We start from the raw sequence: 22,512 nt of genomic DNA, 5'->3' as shown, positions 1-22,512 counted from the left end.
CCATTATGCCCCAATCGGCGCGGGATCCAAGCCCGAATGCGACGTTCAAGTTTCCTGCCTTCCAGCCTGATCTCCTGCCCATGCCCGAAGAGGACCACTATGGCGTCAGCTCATCGCGCGGCCGAAGTCCCAGTCCCCACCACACCGCGCAGAACAATGGCAGTGCAGTACCGGCCGACAAGTGGCAGCCGCGGCGAGACTCCCGGCTGGCCTCCTCTGGGCCGTCGACGAGTCGACATGGCAGACAGAAGAGCCTGAGCGAGGCCCTGCGCACGATACGGACGCGCAAAGGCAGCGTGAGCCAGAACGCGCACGAGATTGCGGATGCACTAAAGGCGCCCCTTTCCCCCAGACTCATTGTATGGCGAGGTCGCCCCAGCTGTCTGTACGCGGGTGCTAACGGGTGTAGGTACTGTGCGGTGTGTGGTACATGACCTCCATCTTCACCAACATGTCCTCCAAGGCCATCCTCACTGCGCTCCCGAAGCCAGTCACCCTGACGACGGTCCAGTTCGCTTTCGTTTCTGGGTGGTGCCTCGTGCTCGCCGCCTTGGCTCGCAGGTACCCCCGCCTCAAGCAGACCATGCCTTTCCTGAAATATGGAATTCGCTCGCCGTCCAAGGAGCTCATCATGGCTACGCTGCCCCTCACCTGTTTCCAGATTGGAGGACATATATTGAGTGCGGATGCGACATCGAGGATCCCCGTATCACTGGTTCATACGATCAAAGGCCTGTCTCCGCTCCTAACAGTCATGGCCTACAGCATTTTTTTCAAGATACAATACTCTTTGCCAACATACCTATCTCTGATACCCCTGACGGTCGGTGTCATCCTGGCATGCTCTGCAGACTTCCACGCAAATCTTATTGGCCTCATGTCCGCCTTCGCTAGCGCAATCCTCTTCGTTGTACAAAACATTGTTTCCAAGCAGATCTTCAACGATGCTGCTGCCGCCGAGAAAGACGGTCTGCCGCCCAACAAATTCACCAAACCAGACAAACTCAACCTTTTGTGCTATTCCTCTGGCCTCGCCTTCTTGTTCACCCTCCCTCTCTGGCTCTGGTCCGAAGGATTTGCGCTCATTTTCGACCTTCTCTATGAAGCTAGAATCGAATTGTCAGATCATCCTGAAGCCTTTGACCACGGACGTCTTTTCCTCGAGTTTCTCTTCAATGGGACATTTCATTTTGGCCAGAATATCGTTGCCTTTATTCTCCTGTCCATGGTTTCGCCAGTCACCTACTCCGTCGCCAGCCTGATCAAGCGCGTCTTTGTCATTGTATTCGCAGTCGTTTGGTTTGGAAAACCACTGACCAAGATCCAAGCCTTTGGCCTCGTCCTCACCTTTCTCGGCCTATATCTGTACGATCGCACGTCGGATGCTGCCAAGGCGGATAAGCGCGTAAAGGCAATGCAGGCCAAGTCGAGCGGCACGCTTTTACCGCTTGTGACGGACTTGAAGTCGAGGCCGGTGTTTACGAATAGCCCGGTCACCATGTCGGGTACTGGTGCGTACCCGATGGCGGACATTTCAGAGACCAGGGACGAGAAGAGGGATGATGACGTGGGTTATAGGAGAACTCCTGAACACGGCTCTGCTGGCTATTTGCCGCCAGGTACAAAACAGGATGAAACTTGGCGGTCTCACGACATGAATGGTATACGAACTATCGGCGTTTCGTAGTGCAATTACTAAATAGATTTCTTATTTGCTTTCGCTCAAAGATACTGTGTGCCTCGTCCATGTTGTATCCATGCTTTTACATCACAAGACAGAATCCTGTAGAACAATTCACGGCTGAGCAGGAGCGATCATCAAAAGCGAACATGGCCCGTCATGATATAAAAACTAGGCTGTTATTGTGTCAAAAAAACCTATGAGCAGCATTTCATATTACCGCCGCCACGCCAGCGAACCACAAACCGTGATACCAGCAACACGCACACGGCAAACGAGACTCCCGACTACAAAGCCGGGAGCAAAGCAGCAGAGACATGAAGCAGATGATCAAGTGAAGGTAAGAGAACCAAATGGGACTTCCTAGTACGCCGTGGACATGTTCTTCGCATGACTCATGTCTCTCGAACGTGGGACATTGCGCATGATCGGATGGTCCCTCGTTTCGCTCTAACAACACCAGGGACCCGCTAACTCCCCCTGACCGAGAACCAGTTGCAGAAAAACAAAGGTGCAGCAGACTTTGCGAGTGTAGTTGATACGCCAACACGAGTCTAGCAACATCCCTTCTTCTGTTCGGCATCGGCCGACTTGCTGATTTCGAGCACTTTGCGCTCGCCGCCGAGCACGTTCTGGCTGCCTTCGCCTTGGTCGAGGGCTTTGCTTGAGACGATGCGGTAGATTTCTGTGGGCTGGTGTCAGCATGTACTTGGTTGGTAAGCATCAACAAAGAAAAAAGACTAGGGCTTTGGAAGAGGGTAGCAACAGAAGTGGCGGTGTAGGTGGGAAGTGGCTGGGCACAGCCGTCGTGCCACTCCTGCTCTACGCTCGACCACGCCTGGTAAATGCCACATCATCCCTATGGGTACGGAATGCAAACGTCGGCGTACCTGTGAGGATGTTTTGGAAGGCGAGCTCTACGTTGCTGGCGTCGAGGGCAGACGTCTCGATGAAGGATAGGTTGTTTTCGCCTGTGGAGGAGCTTGTCAGTCGTGGACTCTTTTGACTCTGAAGCATTGGGGCCGTCGCATGGTTGCCTAGGCTACGTACTTGCAAACTGCTTTGCCTCCTCTGTAGGCACTGCCCGCAGATGCCTCAAATCGCTCTTGTTACCCACAAGCATGATGACGATGTTGGAATCAGCATGGTCGCGCAGCTCCTTTAGCCACCTCGTGACGTTTTCGTATGTCTGGTGCTTGCTGATGTCGTAGACGAGCAGCGCACCGACTGCGCCACGGTAGTATGCAGAGGTGATGGCACGGTATCGCTCCTGGCCCGCGGTATCCCAGATCTGCGCCTTGATGGTTTTTGCATCGACCTGGATGGAGCGTGTGGCGAACTCGACGCCAATGGTCGACTTGGAGTCGAGATTGAACTCGTTGCGGGTGAAACGGCTCAAGAGGTTGGATTTGCCGACACCTGAGTCTCCAATGAGCACCACTGCGGGGTGTTAGCGCATGTGTGTCGAGGCTGCCATGGGCGGCGTCGCTATTTGGCTGTCTATGTACCCTTGAAGAGAAACTGCAGGACGGGCGCGTGTCAGTCAGGGTAACCAGTGCTCGAGGCCTCGCAGGCGGACTCACGTCATATTCGTCATTCGCCATGGTGGTTGCAGTGGGCGGCGGGGGGGGAGATGCGCAGCGGGTGGGGATGAAGACGCGAGGGCGAGAGGGCAGGCAGGGTGCAGAGGAGGAGGCCGAGGGAACCAGTGACAGAGTGTGGTCAAGAGTGGATGTGTGGTGGTGGTGGTGGTGATGGTGGCGGGCGGGTTGTCAGTGGGGGGTGGGTGTGTGTCGTGGTAAGTAGAGTAGTGGTGGTGGCTGTCGTTGTGCTGTGTGCAAGTGCAAGCCCCCAGCTGCCCTGCCATAGCTACCTAACCCTCTGCACTGCATCTGGGCACCTAACCATGACAGCGTCGCCAAGACCCATGTTTGGCACTAACACGATTCCTCAGTAGGTAACATGACTTTGGACGTTCGTCCACACACGCTGTAGCTACCTGAGCTGAGCTGAGCTGGCTACCTTACCTGCCCTTTGTTGGCCACTCACTGCTTCTGTCCAACCGTCTAGTACCCGTACTGTGAACCATCTCTCTGTTTGCAGTCGCTTTGCAACACAACGGCCTTGACCTCGATCACCGCTTGATCACGACCTTGCTTCACACAGGGTGGCCCCCTCTACGTAGAAGAGTAGATCCGTGACAGGCGACAGACGGCCCGATGCTTTGCTGGTTTGATGCTGCTTTCGCTTGCGACTTGCCAGCACAATCCACAGGCCATCTCAAGTGAAGGCCAACTACCTACTCAAGGTACCGGTACCGCCCACACTCCCTGATTCGCATCTGTTTAGCCAATCAGTAGCCATCACCACCCTCACCACCACCATCACTACCATCACAATGGACATGGATCCGCCCGTCAACAGCGCCAACAGCGCCAACGTAGACATGGAATATGAGACAGATAATATCTCCATCACCTCCACCGTATCTAGCACAAAGGAGAGCAAGTACGACGCAGTACAAGTCTTATCGGAACGACCCTCGCCAGACGATGATTGTGATAAAATGTATTTGATCGAATGGGAGAACTATCCTATGCACAGGTGAGTTGGCCAGAGAGTCCATCTGCATAGTCTTAACCTAGTCTGTAGATGTAAGAACCATCCTTGCCTCCACCCTCTGGTGACCGCCCTCCAGTAGTCAGAACACACAGGTGCTCCCTCACGGGCGGACCCGGATATTGCAGAATCCATCTGACTACGGTGACGCCATCATGAATTCGTGCCCTTGAAACCCGTTCTCATAGATTGCTGACGACACCAAGGCACGTGGGAGCCCGAATACCACCTGGACGAAACCAATCTGCTCGAGCTATGGGAGCTTGAAAAGCAACGCCTTGGTGAAGCTGGTGCTCAAAAACTTATGGAAGAGAATGAGTCAAAGTACTACGCTGCCGTAGCGCAGGCGAAAGAGGCCCATGAGCACAGACAAGCCAAGCGCCTCAAAAAGCGCAGACAGCTATGGAGACGCGCGAGATATATCGTCACAGACAGTGAGAGCGAGAGCGAGGGCGAAGCAATCGAGCATGTAAAAGTACAGAAAAGGTCCAGACAAGAGCAAGAAGGGAATCCCAACACTGTGCTACGAGCCCGAGACACCATGCAACACAACCGCCTGCTCATGGATCCTCGACAACCACTGTCTCTGGGCCCAGATGACCTGCCAGAAACACCAGAGAGTAGTCTGTTCGTCGGGCAGGACCCACCGGCTCGTAGAGCACCATTACAACAGTCGGATTCATCCTCCTCATCTCAAGAGGAAGGGGAAGAGGAAGACACGCAAAGCTCAGACGACTTAGTCATGGGCAAGATGCGGTCCAGGAAGAAAATGGGAAGATCCAAAATGAGGACAACAGAAGATAAGATGGATTCAGGCAGACCAGCGTGGGAATCACAGCTTCCATCTGCCAGAGCTGTCCAGTCAGCCACAATCCAAGTGCGCAGGGATGTGTCAGCCAGACAAACCTCAAGGATCACATCAAAGGAATCATCTTCCAAGGTCAATGAAGGTCTGCGGAGAACATCACAGTCTTCGTCCGCTCCAGTACCCAGCTCAACCAGTCCAATAACGCCAAGGCATCAAACGAAACCGAATAGTCTCAAGTCTATGAAAAGAACGGAGCCTCCAAAGACTGCCCGTGGTATCAAGTTAGTAAATGAACCCAGGACGCAGTCCACCCCATGGAGAAATGGTGACAAAGCATTCTCTACGTTGAAATTTCGGAGAAATGCAGCAAAGAAAGGCCAAGCAGAGGGCACTCCAGAACTTGGAGCCCTGAGATTTGTGGGTCAAGTTCCACCTGGCATGAATAGATCGACGCGCCCAATCTCTAATGATGATATCTATGGGCGTCGAGAAACTGGCACGCGTCGTCTCCAGGAGTTAGACGTAGATGATACACCGAGACGCACCTCTGTGCATCAAGCTGAACCTTTGAACGACTGGGAAGCTGACAAGATCCCTTTGGTGTGTCCTGAGTGGAGATTGAGCAACAATTGCAAGTTTGGTCCTCGCAGATGCCGCTTCATGCACCGCAATCAGGATGCATTTGGGCAGGATTTGCCCTTGGCTCCGCCGGATGGGCATGTACCTCCCAAATATCACAAACCACCAATTACTTGTAGGTATTGGCTACTTGATCCCAATGGATGCATGAAATCAGATGCAGAGTGTCCTTATGCTCATAAGAATACGGGGCATGTTTTGTCTGAAACACGCCTTTCGACTGAAGTCATCGATCCTGAAAGGAAACCTGTCAGCGAGCAGCAGACTATAAACAGAGCCAGTCGCAAATTGGTGACATGTCCGTACTGGTTAAAACAGCCGGCAGGTTGTACCAAGACGGACGATGAGTGTATCTTTGCCCATAGGAACATGGGTGTTGTCACTGATGGCAGGGGTCATAACTTTCCGATAGACATAGCGATGGAACCAGCCTTCAAAAGTAGGGCGCATCCCTCCCAGCAAGGAAGAGTAAAGCCATCGTTGTCATCGTCCGAGTTTACCTGCTTCTACTGGACTAAGAACAAATGCCACTTTACACCAGAGACGTGTAAACATCAGCATAGGCACACAGGCAAAATTGCACCGCTACGACGTGAATCGAACACATCCTCGGCCCACTATGAGTACCAGCACGAAAACACAGGATATCAATCTGATACGCAGGCGGAAACCTTGGGTAAGTTCACCTTGGTCTCACTAACGCTATTCTGACAAAATCCAGGTCCTGCTGCGTCAAGATCCCGCTGGAACATCCCTCCGCCACCATCAACATCACCTCCACTTCCACCTCCACCTCCAGCACCTCATCCTCCCGTTCCGGTTGTTCAACAAGTCAAGCAGGTAGGTTCTATCGTTGTTTATGGGATTGAAGTTGTCTTGGTGATGTACCGCTTGCAATGATACCCACAGCATGGGCCAGCAGCCAGACTCCGTATGTGCACTAACTTTATACACAGGCTGATACATTATGCCTCGGATTGAAAGCTAGTATAGAGCAATATTGCAAGCTCGACTTTCTCGACATGTTTACTAAGAATGATGGGAGCGCGCTTCTGGACCGGACAGCATTCCTACTGTATCATCCAGAGCAACATTTGGAGGAACTTGAGCTAATCACTCGTTGGCTGTTGATGCACCATGTAGAAGTTTCAAACGTTTGGTACGACGGATCATGGGATCGCTTCAAGTCGCAGATAGTCAGAGGAGGGACAGGTATTATTGTTGTACGCGCCATGTTCCACCCTCCTACACAACCCCGACTGACTTCAATTAGACTCACCCTGAATTCCAGCATTTTACAGAGCTACCCGGTTTCGGTCTAGTTCTCCAGAAAGAGATACGTATATGGTCTGTTGGTATACAGGACGGCATCGAATGCGATCCCAATCTTGAGGCATCTCCAGCTGTAATGCGATATGATCGCATCGAGATTTTCCCACTTGGTGGCTTTATTTACATCACTGACGAAGTTTTTGAAGAGAAGCCTCAACTGGCCCTGAAAATTGTGCAGCAATTCTTGGAGAAGATTGCTCAGCTTCGACAGTTAGAAGGACCTATTGCCCCATGGCATACTGTAAATGATGCTTGCTTGCTTTGGCGTCTTTGCACACGCCCAGAGTTGACGGAGCATATATTTCAGAGATGTGAGGCGCAGGCTGCGGAGGTCGATGCCGGAGATCCTTGTGCGACAAGGTACAATCAAGCACTAACATGCATTTGATGAAATGCTAACTCAAACGACAGCCGCGCCGAACTCTACACGATACTTGCTGAGCACAATCTCGTTGACGATTCCTCTGAACCTTTGAGCCTGATTCCCGATAAGTTTCCCATCATCTCAGAGCGTCGTGCCATTTCCGAGGATCCACACATTGATTACTTCAATGCGCTGGCACGCAGTCAGCAAGAAGCAAACTTGTGCATGATTCGCTACTATTCCTTGATCCAGGCTGATATGCGACGCGATTATCGCCACTTCTTTGTCGTCCATACGGACCCAACTGCTTCCTATGTTCAGGATTGGAAGCACGAGATTCAGACTATTGTTGCGGTTGTCACACCTGAGAAGTGTCTTGAGGAACTCCAAAAGGATGGGAGTAAGAGTCTGTTCGACTTTTGCGAGCGCTATATGCCTGGTTTGCAAGCAAAAGATGAGCAGAAATAGGATAGGAATGGTGAGGGGGGGAAACACAGAGTCGACCTAGTCGGTCAGTGTGCCTAGTGTGCAGTGATATTCCTAGAATGCGTATGAACTACTTGTCGTGATGCAATGGAGAGAAGACAAGATAGGATGCACTGTACAGGTACCAGTGATGTCTTCTTCATCTTCTACATCACATCAATACGATCATCACCCCACAATAGATACGAAGTCTTTCCGCTGCCCCTTTACCCCACAAAATCAGCCAAGTTAAGCGGGTTCGCCTGGGGTCGCACGCGGCCTCCGGTGACACTTCGGACTGACAAAAGCGCACCGTTCGAGTGGCTTTCGTTGCCCAATGCCGTCCACACCAAGTCACTGCTGTTATCTCTATTATCTCTAGGGCTGGGTATCGTGATGGCTACATACGGCTGATTCATCATGGTAGTGTTGACCAAGACCTTATCTCTACCGGTAGAGCTTTGACAATCTCTCTGTCTCTCTCATCAAAGCCACACTGCCTCTCTCGCTTGCTAGTGGTTCCAACATGTCTATCTCGTGCGCTACCTACTGTTGCTGAGCACTAAAAGCTTGGTCCTAGACTTGATTGACCATGTTCTCCGCAGGCTTGGGTGTTAGTGCGCGGCTTTGAAAGGGCGCCCGCCTTGCACGCGACAAAGTTCCCGTGTTCCGGTTCCTGGTCACTTTTCTAACCCTTTCCCTTTCCTCTGGGTTGTTCTCCAAAAGGCTCGGCTCGTTGCATTCGTTGCTGCTGTGTCGCAACTCTACTCATCGCACGCCCGCATACGTTTTGCGTTTCGACAATTAAACAAGGAGGATTCAAGGGCACAATGGTTAAAAGTGTGTCGATAGATGGGGATGGAGGTCGTAGACAGGGCTCAACGTCGGACCCGAGCGCTGATGCTGCGCTCGCGAAACTGGGTTACAGAAGCGAACTTCCTCGGAATCTGAGCATGTTGAGTGTTCTAGGAATGTGAGTCTTTTCTTTCTAGAATGCGTAGTCTGATACATGTGCGATCAATACGTTGTGCGCGAACTACAACTTGTCGCGCCCACATCACGACCACACTCACAAGTCCGCCAACACAAATATCCAGCTGATGCTAACCATGCAACAGGTCTATGGCTATCATGGCCGTGCCCTTTGGATTAAGGTGAGTCGCTTGGAAAACTATACTTTGGCTTGAGCTAATTCCACCCATAGCACGACTCTATACATCACCTTGACAGACGGCCAAAGTGTTACCATCATCTGGGGCTGGATACTGGTCTCTCTGATCTCACTATGCATCGCCGCCTCACTTGCCGAGATTTGCGCCGTCTACCCCACAGCTGGTGGAGTTTACTACTGGTCGGCCATGCTCTCAACACGGGAATGGGCACCCATCTCATCCTGGATCACAGGCTGGCTAACGCTTGTCGGAAACTGGACGGTTACATTGTCTATTAATTTTTCTGGTGGACAACTGATCCTGTCGGCCATTACACTATGGAATGAGGATTTTGTGCCCAATGAATGGCAGACTGTGCTAACCTTTTGGGCAGTCATGCTAGTTTGCATGAGCATAAACATCTTCGGCGCGAAATACCTGGATTTGATCAACAAGATCTGTATTTACTGGACAACCTGCACTGTGATTATTATCATGATCGTACTCTTGACCATGGCGGACAACAAGAGAGATGCCGACTTCGTGTTTACCCACTACGATGCGAGTGCAAGTGGATGGTACGTCGTTCAAGGAGGGTGGCGATTTTGGCCCCAATGCTGACACTTCGTAGGCCATCTGGTTGGGCATTCTTTGTTGGACTGCTCCAAGCCGCATACACGCTGACTGGATACGGTATGGTCGCAGCCATGTGCGAGGAAGTTGCTTACCCCGAGCGCGAGGTTCCCAAGGCCATTGTGTTGTCCGTTGCAGCCGCAGGTGTCACTGGAGTCGTTTACCTGATCCCGATACTGTTTGTGCTGCCAGATGTACAGATGTTGCTCGATGTAGCCAACGGTCAACCTATTGGTCTCCTCTTCAAGACCGTCACAGGATCTGCCGGTGGTGGGTTTGGCCTACTCTTCCTCATTCTGGGCATCTTGATATTTGCTGGGACTGGCGCACTCACGGCAGCATCCCGTTGCACATATGCTTTTGCGCGTGATGGTGCGATTCCGGGTTCAAGATTCTGGGCCAAAGTCGACAAACGGTTTGATATCCCACTCTTGGCACTTGTTCTTTCTACAGTCGTGGATTGTCTTCTTGGTCTCATTTACTTTGGATCAAGCGCTGCCTTCAATTCCTTCACTGGTGTAGCAACAATCTGTCTATCCACGTCATACGGAATGCCCATTTTTATTTCGGTTGTTCGCGGTCGCAAAGCCGTTGAGCATTCGTCCTACTCGCTCGGTCGTTTCGGGTACGCCATCAATGTCGCTATGATCATCTGGATTTGTTTGGCCGTCGTGCTCTTCTGTATGCCGGTCAGCCTGCCAGTCGAGCCTGCTACCATGAACTACGCAAGTGTCGTGTTTGCTGGGTTCGCAAGCATCAGTGTGGCATGGTACTTTATCCGTGGGAGGAAGAACTTTACCGGACCCCCTGTGCCGACAGATGTCGCACCGGGTCAGGAGGTGCCTGTTGCCGGCTTGGCAGTCCTGGAAAGCAATCAAGAACGGAATGGAGACGTTGAAGGCAAGGGCGAGAAGCTGTGAATGTTCAGAGAGGCGTTGTAAGACGGTAGAGTAAGATAGCCTATCAACTGTACATGATGCCAATGAGTTGGGATTGTTGTCTGTACGTAGTCGTCACATCACATGCAAATATCAAGTATCGGGTTTTAAAGCTGCTCAGCTTTACTGCTATTGCTAGAGAATGTAATCGCATGTACCAGAAGTTACCTTCTTTTGACCGTCAACGCAACGCTACCTGATGGGTCAATCTTCGGGGGTGCGCCACAAACCGTTCAAGCCACTAGATCAGCCGCTTGTGTGGGGAGTCGCGCGTCTTACAAACCACTCTACGCGACCAATTCCACCGTCAATCGCACCGACGCGCCCTTCGCGCCTAGCAACCATGGCTCTGAGGTGAGTATTGGAAGTAAAGGCGTTCAAGACGATACAGGACAATCGCGATGCTCTTTTTGTATCTTATCCTGACTTCCCTAGCCATAACCAACACAGAGTCATAGATCTCACCATCGAGTCGGACGAAGATGAAGAAGCGACTTTGATCCCGCTGCCCGGTGCACGACCACAGCCGAGCGCCGCTCGCGTGCTGTTTCCTCCCACTGTATCGAGACCAGCGACAACGCCTGTCACGACTGCACGAAGCCATCCAGCCATTCGTCGACCCGATATCTGGCACGATTCCTCTCAATCGACTCGAACTCTGCTAAACATATCACACACAAACAGAGTCACACATGCTGAAGGTATGGCTCTGTCGCCCAAGCCGATGGGCGCCGGCAGCGTCATACGCAGTAATGTACCCATGGCCGACGACCCTAGCCCTGCCTTTAACAGCGCCAACACCGGGGATGCCGAGTTTGATTCTTCAGGGAGGGCGACTAAGAGAATGAAATTCTCAAGGACAGAGGCTTACTCCGTTCCACACTCTCCGCGACCACGAGATGATATATCCGACACTTCTGGCGGTGTATCAACATCACCAGCCTATACATCAGGGCGAGCAGTCAGGGACGCAACTCGGCTCCAACAGTTTACGGAGCCAGTGGGAGTAACACAGCCTGAGCCTCTACCACCCAACAGCAGCCATAAGTTTCCCTCTGTCCGAGCCATCAATCAAGCTCTGAAAAGCACTAGCGCCAGAGTGCCACTCCTTGGCCAAATTTCTGCAAATACTGCACGTGCGTTTCCGATCGAACGATTACCTCAAACAACTGGGAATGTTTGCTCGACCAGCCTAGGGCCGTCTGTGTCTTCGCATGTTCACTCTGAGCGACCACAAGTCCTATCACTCCGAAATGGCACAGGACAATTCGACCATAATTCGAGAGCATCTAGGGCACAGCCAAGCCCAATATTTACGCAGAAGCAGGCCGAGATTCCTGAAAGTTCTTCAGCCCATAGCACCGGCGAATCCCCGTCATTGCAATCCCCACGCCTTTCTGGAGACGGGACTGCTGCAAGAGATTTGAACAATAGCCCAGACGCAGTAACAACGAACCCCAGTCCTCAATCTTCCTTCAAGCGAGCAAAATTCACAAACCAATTCTCGGAGGAGCAGGATCACTTTTTGATATTTCTCAAAGAAGTGAAAGCCTACACATGGAAGAGGATTACGGCTGAGTACAATGCGATATTCGGTGTACGCGCGTATCATACTCTCCAATCGCGCTACTCAACTGTGCTAAACAAGCGCGATCGATCACAGGATCCTCCCATACTTTCTCTACCTCCTCAATTTGCTTCAGAGGCGAAAGTTGACTGGGAGACTATTCGTTCAGTCAACCGTGGACCGAGAGCTTCAATTGATGCTCGAGGCCTCTACGGAGCTGCGGCGCCTACGAAATTTGCGGTTCGACAACGCCGACGTGAAAATGCACCCTCACAAGGTCTAAGTCGGCAGACAAACGATCATGACTATTCGTCAGGAGGAGACTCCGCGTGCCGCAGAGAAAGGCCCAGTCGAGCTGCGCGAGTCAACTACACGTTGCCAAGACAACATCGCAGAGGTGACGATAATTTAGATGATGCCACCGACAAGGACTTTGCTTTGCCAGACGACGGGAGCGGGGAATCTTCAGCAGCTGTTGAAAATGAAGAAGACCTATCGGGAGAGGTCGCGTGGAACGCAAGCTTGGTAAATGTGGGATTCGAGACCGCTGATGCGAGCCTCGCATTGTCCTTGACTAACGGATTGCATCAACCTCCGCTCAAGAAGTTCCCATATCTGAGTGTCACGCAATTAGCAGCTTTACAAAATGTTGCTCTGGAATCGATCCAGCATTTGTCACATAAGCAGTCTCTACAGAGTTGTGCATGGCACATTGATTTCAGTCCGAGCGAGATTGATACAGTAGAGAGAGCGATCCTGAAAGTGAACGGAGCGTGGCCGGAGTCGAGACACAGCACCAGAAGGAGACAATTGCGAGAGGTTCTGAAGGGATTTACAGAGGCAAAATTACTGCAGCTGTCACATGAGCTCTGTCGAACGCTTCGGACACGTGACGAAGACAGCATCCGAGCGTTTTTAAAAGACGCGAAGGCTGGTGGAATTACGCTCACTCCACGGATACACCGACTTGCGGCGTCACGGCCTGATGATAGGTGGATTACACGGCGGTCCATCTCCTCTGCATCAATCATTCGAGAGCGAGAATTGGGTCGGCAGTCTGCTAGGGGTTGGCGAGCAGCGTCCAAGCCCTTGACTTACCAAGTGAAAAATAAAGTGATGGATACGTTCGGGACCGCAACTTCTTGGACCGGTGCATCTGGCGACATACACGCTATAGCTTGGGCTCCGAATGGTGAGTTTTTTGCAGCCGCAGCCGTTGCAGTCGACGACCCCCATTCCATGCAGTACAACAAGAATAACAACCTTCTTTTTGGCAAATGCTCGTCGAACACCCTACACGAGCTAGGCGAACATTGTCGGGAGCGGGAGATGACGGAGCAGGGGCCCAACTCTACGCATGCCATGTTTGCGTCACAAGATCCAAGAATCTACAGCACGGTCAGTTCGCTAGGCTTCTCAAAGTCAAAGTCTGGGAACAATTTGTTGTATTCGGCAGGGTACGATGGGTCCATATGTGTCTGGCATACCGATAAGGAGGACCCACAGCCGATACTGGGAGCTAAGCTTAACGTAAAGGCACCTGTTGACATGATCGCCGTCAACCCCGTCCATGACGGGGTTGTAGCTGTGGCGGTCAAACAGGCTAGCAGCAAGGCTGTCAGACTCCTTCGGATAAACGAAGAGGACCCCAACGACTTTGAAAGACACAATCTGCACTCGCCCAAGGCGGTGGCACGTCCAGAGATGAACATACTGCCCACTGCCATTCAATTCGAGCCTCGTTTCGGCAATATGCTACTTGCAGGATTCGGCGCCAACATCCGCGACTCGGGATTCGACACGACGGGAGATCTGTGTCTCTGGGATGTGGAGACTGTTCAGCCACGGGGCGTGTACGGTCGAGCACGGAACGTGTACGGAGCCAGTCTCAACATCTTTGACGTGGAGTTCAACCCAAATCCTTCAATCATGCCTTCGTTTGCAATTGGATGCGTGGCAACAGGTAATGTCAGTCGCGGCATGAGATCCGCTATCCGACTATATGATGAGAGAGAAGACGGCAGGTATAGCTGTGCCGCAGAAATTGAATGTATGGCTCTGGATATGAACGACGTTGTGTGGTGTCCTTACGACGAGTGCCTCGTCGCCGTCGGTTGTACTGACGGGAAAAGCTACATATGGGATATCCGAAATCGGGTGGAGCCTTTGCATGTCCTGGCTCACGGTAAATCGGTGATGCCCCTACAAGAAGGGATCAGGCATGAAATTACGGACACGGGCGTCCGTTTTCTTTCATGGGGTGAGAACGCCACCAGACTCTACTCCGGCTCTTCGGATGGCGTGGTCAAAGTATGGGACGTCACACGCTCCAAGGAGGATGCGTTTATCAAGGAAATCTTCAAGGCAGACTCGGGCATCATGGCTGGTGCTTTCAGTCCAGACTATAGCAAGCTCGTCATCGGGGAAGTGAACGGATCCGTCAACGTCCTTGAAGTCGGCCGAGATGACTGTTCTCCCGAAGACGGAGCACAACTACGATATGTGCCTTACCAGTATGGCAACGACAAGGACTCTGGTGACCCGCATTTTGATACGGCTGCGGATTCTGGAATCGCCGAGGGTCGCCATTTGTTAAGCACAGGAGAGGTTCAAGTCATGCCCATGGGCAGCCTGCCCATCCGTCAAGCCGTCCAAGGACCAGCCTACCACGGACCTTACGACCAAAGCGCAGAAGCCCCTACCCTCCGCCAGCAAGCCCTGACATTTCAACAAAACTTGGCTCTTGCCCCCGGTCCCCAGTGTTCCCTCCCAGCCTGCAAACACAACATCAACAAGACCACCAACGAGGATATTGGCGACTCAGGCCGCAGCCTAGACCGTATCCCCGACTCCTTGACAAGCGCCTGGTTGTCTTCGGAGCGCGCCTGCATCGTGCCTGGGAAAACAAAATGCACGCGCTGCGGCCGTCCTGCCCGTCCTGAATGGGATAGCAAGGCGAAGCGGGATCCCACGGTCTTGTGTGAGCACTGCTGCTTTGCCTGTTTCCGTTGCGGCGCCGCCACTACAGTCGTCCACGGCGCCACGACGCTCTGCTGCGCCGTTTGCGCTGCGTCCTGGGAGTTTGGTACCTTGGGCTACGAAGTGGTGCAGCAGCCGCGGTCGGACGTTGTGCAAGCGGCGCTGGACGTTCCGCCGCTCAATGGGTTTGCGCGTGCTGCGTTTTTGGATCGGATGGAGGAGGGGGAGAGTTTTTTTGGAGACGAGATGAATGCGTTGACGGATTATTATTTTTCGCTGGCTTTGGATCGGCCGGAGAGTCCGCCGCTGTGAGGGGGGAGTATCAATGGATGGCTGGATGGCTGGATGGAAGGTTTGGGGGAGGAGGGAGGTGTTGCGAGGTTATGAGATGTGGGGAGTTGGTAGGGACTGGAGTCGAGAAGGAGGTTCTATCGTACATGTGTAAATAGTGGTACATGATCTACCTATTGTCGTATGTAACCGTAGTGATCACGGTATATTTGCAAGTTTAGTTGAGTTTGTTTGGGTTATTGGTTTTGTTGCAATGATGTATTCGGCATTCAGTATTCAGCATCCAGCATTTGCATTGCTGCAGTCAAGCTGTATAAAATCTTCCATCGTTTGCAACCTACAGCTAAAGTTGTATCTACTATCCATCATCTCATAGTATCTCCCCACCCAACCCAACTCGCATCTCAACGCTTTGGTTTCCTTCCCTCCCCCTCCTACCACATTCACACAGCGTGCACGAGGCGTCATGCATGCCCTTGTACACAGTATTTGCCTTTGCTGTAGAGGTACGACGGGGTAAGTAATGGGGGGTTAAGTTTATGCGGGCAGCATGAGCATGGATGATGGGGTTCGCCTTTATCAATGGGGTCAAGCTCGTCAATGCCATACACGCACGTGTTTCATAAGGCGGGGGGGGAACTGGTGGGATGGTGTGGGTGTGGGGTGAGGTGAGGTGTTGGATGATGGAACGAAGATACTCGGAGGTTTCGGGGTGGAAGTATAGGATGGATTGGGTGTGTTGAGGGTGTGGGTGTGTACATGTAAGAGAAAACCACACAGGGAAAGCGAATTGCTACCCCGGATATCCACATATACACATGCACATACACGGGCATAAAATAACCTCTCCGCCTGCACGCCATGATTCATGAACTTGAACAGAGGATATATCATACATGACCACACGAACCCAATCCAGTCTAATGCAATGCAATGCAATGCAATCCAATCCAACCCATATAACCTACACCCTCCTCTACAACCCCAAGCTAAACATCCCCTAGCTACAACTTCCACTCCACTCCACCCAATCCCAACACTCAACACTCAACACTCAAGACTACACAAACATACGGAAATACGGAAATATGGATATACGGACACGTACATAGACTAGAGTGAAGTACACACCATACCCACCCAAAGGACACGCCTAACAAGCTTACAAACACCACACGTCCAGGGCAGGAAGAAAGAGAAAAAAATGCAAGCAAGGAAGAAAAGAAGTACTTGATCGACTACACGCTTAGATACTGTACTATACCGTACCGTACTAAACTATACTACAAAGACAAAGCATAAAGCAGAGAACTGTAGAGTTGTACACTCCCATGTACCATACAGCATGCTAACCCACAATGTCACGAGACATGTGCAAGACACGGAACCTATCATTGTAGACCGGGTGAATGCATTTCAAGTGGTTGATCTGGATTACGTGTACGACAGTTGGATTCAAATCTACAGTACATTCACATACTCGGATTGGCTGTCTTGGACACAAAAACCTGACAGCGTGATGGGGTACTACGACGAGGCCAGCCTCCCTTTTACTACAATTGTGCTCTTCCACTAGTGTGCCTGTACCCATCTCAGAACGGGGCCTCGATGGTTCCCCAGGGTACTCAGGGCAGATCTGTCAACGAGTGGATGATTGGGTACGTGGCCTTTGCGGCGTCGTCGAGGGGTGCGTTGCCGGGCCGGTCCACGACGATGGCGTAGACGTTGGCTTTGGTTGCTGCTTCGGCCTCTGCAGGAAGACGCGGTTAGCAGATGGGGGATAAGGACGGGGCGGCCATCTCAAAGGTGGGCGTGACAGTACAGAGTTTGATCGCCATGGGCCGGGTGATGGTGGAGCGAGATACTAGAGTGTGGGCGACTAGGGTGTGTGATAGGAGGAATGGGATATTGAATAGATGGTGTGATGTCTCATGCAGCACATACCTTTGACATTGTCTGTCAAGAATGTGACCTTGGACACATCTTTACCCAGCTCTGCGCAAATCTTCTCGTAGGATGCCTTTTCTAGCTTTGGCCCGGCATTGACGGTGTCATAGTGGGCGGAGAAGAGAGGCTTGATGTCTATGGTAGCATCGCCGTCTTGGACGTGAGAGAAGAACTGGAGCTGCGCCTGCACGCTGCCGGAAGAGAAGATTGCCAGTGTCTTGCCAGCAGCTTTCCAGGCGCGCAGGGTAGGGACAACGTCGTCAAAGAGTGGGGTCTTGAGATCGCCATTGTTGAAGCCCATGGTCCAAAGATGGCCTACCATGATGTTAGTCCAACGACAATGGCCAACATAGTTCTTTTGCGGACATGACGTGGATGGCATGCTATGGCAAATCTACCATGATACTACTACTACTACTCTCAACGGAGTGGCAGATGATTCAGTGGGTCAAATGCAGCGTCGCCATCAACAAGTGCGATAAGCTGATTGATGAAAAGGAGCTTAGCAGCATCTGAACGGTTGATAAGGACGAAACATGAGCGATGGCGATTGTCGCCATATCCGTCTCGTCGATGATCAACAGAGCGGATCAATCAACCTTGACCACATTGAGCTAGTGGAGCAGCGGGCGGTGCTGGCGTTTGTTTACAAAGGTGATCCCGAAGCGCAGCCCCATGATTTGCTGCGAGACAGGACTAGGGTGCCAGCGTGCTTGAGGTGACGTTGTGGAGAAGTTTGGTAGCCTACCTTGCAAGTGCTTCAGATAGACGGCCTTGACATCCCGTTGCGTCAGGTCTTGTACGTGTGCAATGAGGGTACTGGCATCTCGCTTGGTCGCGTCTGGGAAACCGTCGATGAGTGTTTGAAAGTTGGCATCAGACCACGACTCGCGTGCAAGTCTTGTGAGACTGTCAAGTGCATACGGGTACTGCGGCTAATTGTGAGCGAGGTGCAGAAAGGGGATGACGCCAACAGACATCGCGTGACAGATGACGAAAGGAAGAAAAAGAGAGAGAGAGAGCTTGTGTAGATGTGTGTCTAGAACAGAGAGAGCGACTGCCGAAGTAACACCAAGTGGCCAGGAAGGGCGGCCCGCTGTGATGCTCGACTGATCTTGGACTGTGAAGGGGACGCTCTTGGTCCTGACTGTTCCGAATGCGGGGTTGCAGACGGTCAAGAGTGACAAGGAACGAATGAACGACAGTAAAGGATTTCAAGGACAACAAAGGGACACAGAAGCTTACCATGACATTTTTGACGAATGAGATACTTGCAATAGTGCCCTCTATAGATCAGACAAGAACTTCTAGTTAGCCAATCTTGCGCCTTGGCCATGGTTGCATGCGCAAACGAGACATGGTAGAAAGAGGGTGGTGGAGTATGGGTGCGTTGACCAGAGTCTGGGGGAAGCATGCATCATCATCACACAACAAGACAGAGCCGTGCTTGAGGGTGGGTGCGACAGCATGGGCAGGCTATCGTCTGCTGTGCCTCGCCATGATGCTGGCCAGAACATGGAAACCCGAGACCCGAGAGGCTGTGTGCATCCTGCCAGAAGGAGGGGAGGGGCGAGGGGCGAGGGGCGAGGGGCGAGGGTTGTTTAATTTTTTTTTCCTTTGGTCGCGCGGTGCTTGAAGGAGTGGGAAGAGCGGGCAGATGGGGTTGAAAGACTCACCAATATCGAGCAGCACCACCTCGGACTGGTTCCAACGGCCCAGCTCGAGAGAGGCGGCAGACATGGTAGTATCTTTGATGGGAGCCTCCTTCTGGGCCTGTCTGTGAAGCAAAAAAAAGGTTGTTGAATGGATGGTGGCAGGGCGGTGAGAGGCGGTGAGTCGGGGAATGGTCAACTCCCGGGCGTTGTTTCCGGGTAGGTGCCGGTATGGCTATCGTGAAAAGCTGTGTGAGTGTGCGGAGATCTGGTTGGTGCGATGGAGAGGGCAGGCAGGCAAAGGGAAGCGGTGAAGCTAGCGAGTGTCGTGGTAGGCAAGGTACTTCAGCCTTGGAACGATGGTGATGTTCAAGGACTTGTAACCAGATGGGGTCTGGCAGAAGAGAAGTGTGTGCATGTGTAGTATTCTAGGCTATGTAGTATGTGGTATGTAGTATGTACAAGGTACGGATATAGTGGGGAAATTCAATTCTCCTAGAGGAGAGCCTAGTGCGCCATTGAATCAAGGAAGTCGACGTCAAAGCAGGTACCACGGCCGCTGTTTCCATTTTTAACGCAGTTTCCATGTCCATATGTATTACATTATCAAGGCGGCTGGGCAGACAAGTAAACACACAGTCATGAGGAGAAGGGAAGCTGCGACCGATGGAAAAAGGGAACCAGTAGCATGGTCCAGAATGTTGGTCAGCAAAACAGAGTCTCCTTGTGAGCAGAATGCCCTGTTCCTGTGTGAGTCTGGTATGGGCTCTGTGTGGAGATGGCATTGTTGCCATGAGAGATGGATACTAGACTCGAGGATGGATCTCTGCGTAGGTAGGTAGGTAGGTAGTAGGTAAGGTACCCAAACTGTACCGGTAGAGCTGCAACAACACACGGTAGATGGCGGTACCTACACATCGCTCTTCAGATGGCGCAAACTGTCAGCCGGCATCCGCAGGGCCCACTCGGCATCCACATGGCACGAGAAAATGACGGGCTCTCTGAAAAGCAAAAGCGAGATTTCCATAGGCTAGTTGGCCGCAATTCAGATGCGTTGTCGACAAAAAACGTTCTGCTGTTGCTCCCCACACCGCCATGCGATGAGGTGGAAGGGGATGGCTTCAGGGACAAGTACAACAAAGTGGGTCCAGAGGAGGGGAGGGGGCCTTGCAAGCCTGCACGCCCGCACGCCCGCTGCATGTTACCTGCAGTAGCAGCCGAATACTTGTGGGCAATGCCGCCGACTGCCTTGTTCCAGCATTCGTCCAGCACTTGTCCAGCACTTGTCCAACACCCTTCGCCCTGGAGGCTGGAGGCTGGAGCTGGCTGGCTCGGGTGGCAAAGCCTGTCTCTTCTGGCCATGCTAGGCGGGCTGCAGGCTCCTGCAAGCCCTCCTCTCTCTACTGTGGTAAGAGGACCTACTTATGCAGCAGCTACAAGCTTGCTACGGGGGCTAAGCAGGCTATCTACCTCCTCTAGCCCATGGTCTACTGTCAAGTATGTACTGAGTTGATAGGACGCGCATCCACGCAAGCCGAACACCGACAACAAACAGCAGCATCGGGGACACGACGAAACAAGAGGGGCCCAGCCATCCCTGAAAACAGACCAGCCTACCTACACCGACTTTGTTTTCTCTCGGCAGTCGTCGTCGTCTCTTCAAGACACGCAAGGGCTAGCTTCGCAGGCAGAAACGAGAATGTCATGGTGATGGGGGCAGGGAAAGGTGGTGAGAGCAGCTCTCGACCAGCATGCGCTTTCCCCAGATTCCAGCCAGCCAGCAGAACGTCGTGCTTTGTCCACTAGCCGCCCGTGCTGGAGGCAGATGTCAAGTGAGACAAAAGTCTACATACCTACTGTACCTAGTACTATAGTACCACCCATCAAACGCCGTCCTCATCGTTGGATGGCGGGCCTACTGTGGGACTTGGTGTGTATGGTAGGGGTCGAGACGGCGCCTGTCATGAGATGATTCGGCGTGTCGAGCCCCTGAGTGGCACAGCAGCCAACTGAGGTTGCGCATGCGGGACTGATATACAGAGGCACAGCATGCCAGAGCCTGCCTCTGGACCCGAGAGTGATTCAAGGGGAATGAGTGCGAGCGAGGTGTGGTGGGAGCAGGAGCAGACAGAGCAGCTCCTCGTGGACGACTGGAGGTTGAGAAGCAAGAGTGGGAGCCAGGTGCAGATGTTGGAGAGCCCGACTAAACCTATTGCGGACAGGCCAGGTGGCAGGATGAGGAAAGAGAAAGAGCGCTCGAGTGCAAGAAAGAAGGTACAGTATGGTGCAGGTACGGTAGGTACTGAAGTATAGAGTACGGTAAGCGTGCTGGGGTCACACGGCACAAGACAACACGACACACGACCACGACAGGCAGATCACGACAGCAGCAACAGACGGGTCGGTGGTGGTCGGTGATGAAGACTGGACACTGGACACTCTGTACAGTCAGCCGGCGCAAGGCTTACCAACCGTCAGGAGCATCTCGTGGCCAATGGCGTGCGCCGTCGTCAAGCAAGGCCGAGATGGTTTCAGCGGCCGACTGGCGATGACCGTATGGGGTGTGGCAGGAAGTATGTACTGTACCCTAGCCGCACTCCTCCTACTCGGTAGATAGAGTCTATCTACAGTAGTAAGAGGCAGTTAGTCACGTAGTCGTGAGGCGTCATACTAGAGTAGGGATCGATCGCTGTCAAGACGTACTGTAGGTACTGTAGTAGAGTAGTTGCCGTAGTCCTACACGGGACTCCTGCCTACTCGGTACCTACAGCTACTCAGTCTCAAGGTACGCTGCTGGTTAGTACCTAGGTACCCAGGCCATTGAGGGTGTGTTGTCCTCTCCTTTGTCGTCAGCCAAAAACTGGGACAGATTGAGGGTGGAGCCTCGATGACGCTGTGGGGAGAGGGGGGGGGGGGGAAAGAGAAAGAAGGGCACTGTTCACTGTTCGCATCATCCTGCCCCATTCCCCCCCCCCCTCCTCCGCCCTCCCCAGGCTGTCGGGAGCTGATAGGCCAATTCCAGTAGGTAGCCATGTCAATCCAGATCAGTCATCCCATCCATGATCAGCCCTAAAGGGCCGTCAAGCTGGCAGCAGCGAGGGCTGAGGGCTGGAGGGGGGGGGGGGGATCTCGCTCAGTGCTTGCTCACTAAGGAGGGGAGAGGGGAGGGGGATGGGGAAGCTCTCTCGAGGGGGAGGACCGAAGGCGATGGAAAGTCATGGAAAGCTGGCAGGCCCCAGAAGGCGCGTCCGGCTGGGTGAGGGGGGGCTGTGATTGGGCCAAGGCGGGCGTGCAGGCTGGCGTTTGGCTGGCGCAGCCTGTGATGCAAGCCACGACAGTCGGCCATCCCCCCTGTTCCCTCTTGTGTCACCGCTCTAGTGGCGCTAGTCCTCTTCCGGAGCCCATCGCCAAGCCCTCGCTCGCGGTGGGTCACTCGCCCTCTAAAG

At 52.7% G+C, this 22,512-nt stretch overlaps 10 protein-coding genes across 10 annotated transcripts; 6 read left to right on the top strand and 4 right to left on the bottom strand.

Moving 5' to 3' along the window:
• Window positions 1-5: 5 nt before the first annotated feature.
• IAQ61_008229 (uncharacterized protein) lies at window positions 6-1,687 on the top strand (the record flags this gene model as incomplete). Its single annotated transcript, XM_003840251.2, has 2 exons — window positions 6-359; window positions 410-1,687. 2 exons carry the CDS (start codon window positions 6-8, stop codon window positions 1,685-1,687), a joined length of 1,632 nt encoding a protein of 543 aa, XP_003840299.2.
• A 349-nt stretch (window positions 1,688-2,036) lies between these two features.
• IAQ61_008228 (uncharacterized protein) lies at window positions 2,037-3,098 on the bottom strand (the record flags this gene model as incomplete). The annotated part of the gene is made up of 3 exons (XM_066097908.1): window positions 2,037-2,503; window positions 2,572-2,663; window positions 2,728-3,098. Coding segments are annotated over 3 exons (930 nt in total), but the record flags the coding sequence as incomplete, so codon positions are not given.
• Window positions 3,099-4,079: 981 nt separating this feature from the next.
• Window positions 4,080-7,911, top strand: IAQ61_008227 (uncharacterized protein; the record flags this gene model as incomplete). Its single annotated transcript, XM_066097907.1, has 7 exons — window positions 4,080-4,285; window positions 4,380-4,444; window positions 4,507-6,423; window positions 6,469-6,587; window positions 6,704-6,970; window positions 7,021-7,439; window positions 7,491-7,911. 7 exons carry the CDS (start codon window positions 4,080-4,082, stop codon window positions 7,909-7,911), a joined length of 3,414 nt encoding a protein of 1,137 aa, XP_065952404.1.
• Window positions 7,912-8,135: 224 nt separating this feature from the next.
• Window positions 8,136-8,330, bottom strand: IAQ61_008226 (uncharacterized protein; the record flags this gene model as incomplete). The annotated part of the gene is made up of 1 exon (XM_066097906.1): window positions 8,136-8,330. One exon carries the CDS (start codon window positions 8,328-8,330, stop codon window positions 8,136-8,138), a length of 195 nt encoding a protein of 64 aa, XP_065952403.1.
• Window positions 8,331-8,738: 408 nt separating this feature from the next.
• Window positions 8,739-10,612, top strand: IAQ61_008225 (uncharacterized protein; the record flags this gene model as incomplete). The annotated part of the gene is made up of 4 exons (XM_003840254.1): window positions 8,739-8,881; window positions 9,027-9,062; window positions 9,113-9,637; window positions 9,691-10,612. The coding sequence occupies 4 exons, from the start codon at window positions 8,739-8,741 to the stop codon at window positions 10,610-10,612; spliced, it is 1,626 nt and encodes a 541-aa protein (XP_003840302.1).
• Window positions 10,613-10,921: 309 nt separating this feature from the next.
• Window positions 10,922-15,704, top strand: IAQ61_008224 (uncharacterized protein). Its single transcript, XM_003840255.2, has 2 exons — window positions 10,922-10,984; window positions 11,066-15,704. Exons 1-2 carry the CDS (start codon window positions 10,974-10,976, stop codon window positions 15,486-15,488), a joined length of 4,434 nt encoding a protein of 1,477 aa, XP_003840303.1. The 5' UTR covers window positions 10,922-10,973; the 3' UTR covers window positions 15,489-15,704.
• A 1,131-nt stretch (window positions 15,705-16,835) lies between these two features.
• IAQ61_008223 (uncharacterized protein) lies at window positions 16,836-17,796 on the bottom strand (the record flags this gene model as incomplete). Its single annotated transcript, XM_003840257.2, has 2 exons — window positions 16,836-17,217; window positions 17,412-17,796. The coding sequence occupies 2 exons, from the start codon at window positions 17,794-17,796 to the stop codon at window positions 17,093-17,095; spliced, it is 510 nt and encodes a 169-aa protein (XP_003840305.2). The 3' UTR covers window positions 16,836-17,092.
• Window positions 17,797-18,028: 232 nt separating this feature from the next.
• IAQ61_008222 (uncharacterized protein) lies at window positions 18,029-19,572 on the bottom strand (the record flags this gene model as incomplete). Its single annotated transcript, XM_066097905.1, has 3 exons — window positions 19,091-19,572; window positions 18,660-18,700; window positions 18,029-18,349 (listed from the first exon to the last, which is right to left on the bottom strand). Exons 1-3 carry the CDS (start codon window positions 19,152-19,154, stop codon window positions 18,029-18,031), a joined length of 426 nt encoding a protein of 141 aa, XP_065952402.1. The 5' UTR covers window positions 19,155-19,572.
• A 422-nt stretch (window positions 19,573-19,994) lies between these two features.
• On the top strand, window positions 19,995-20,579 carry IAQ61_008221 (uncharacterized protein; the record flags this gene model as incomplete). Its single annotated transcript, XM_066097904.1, has 1 exon — window positions 19,995-20,579. One exon carries the CDS (start codon window positions 19,995-19,997, stop codon window positions 20,577-20,579), a length of 585 nt encoding a protein of 194 aa, XP_065952401.1.
• Window positions 20,580-21,115: 536 nt separating this feature from the next.
• IAQ61_008220 (uncharacterized protein) lies at window positions 21,116-21,379 on the top strand (the record flags this gene model as incomplete). Its single annotated transcript, XM_066097903.1, has 1 exon — window positions 21,116-21,379. One exon carries the CDS (start codon window positions 21,116-21,118, stop codon window positions 21,377-21,379), a length of 264 nt encoding a protein of 87 aa, XP_065952400.1.
• Between the last annotated feature and the right edge of the window lie 1,133 nt (window positions 21,380-22,512).

The sequence above is a fragment of the Plenodomus lingam genome (assembly GCF_022343315.1).
Source record: "Plenodomus lingam strain CAN1 chromosome Unknown contig_3, whole genome shotgun sequence".
Taxonomy (NCBI): domain Eukaryota; kingdom Fungi; phylum Ascomycota; class Dothideomycetes; order Pleosporales; family Leptosphaeriaceae; genus Plenodomus; species Plenodomus lingam.
The sequence above is the reverse complement of the archived record's forward strand: the minus strand, read 5'-3'. Positions and strand labels throughout refer to the sequence as shown.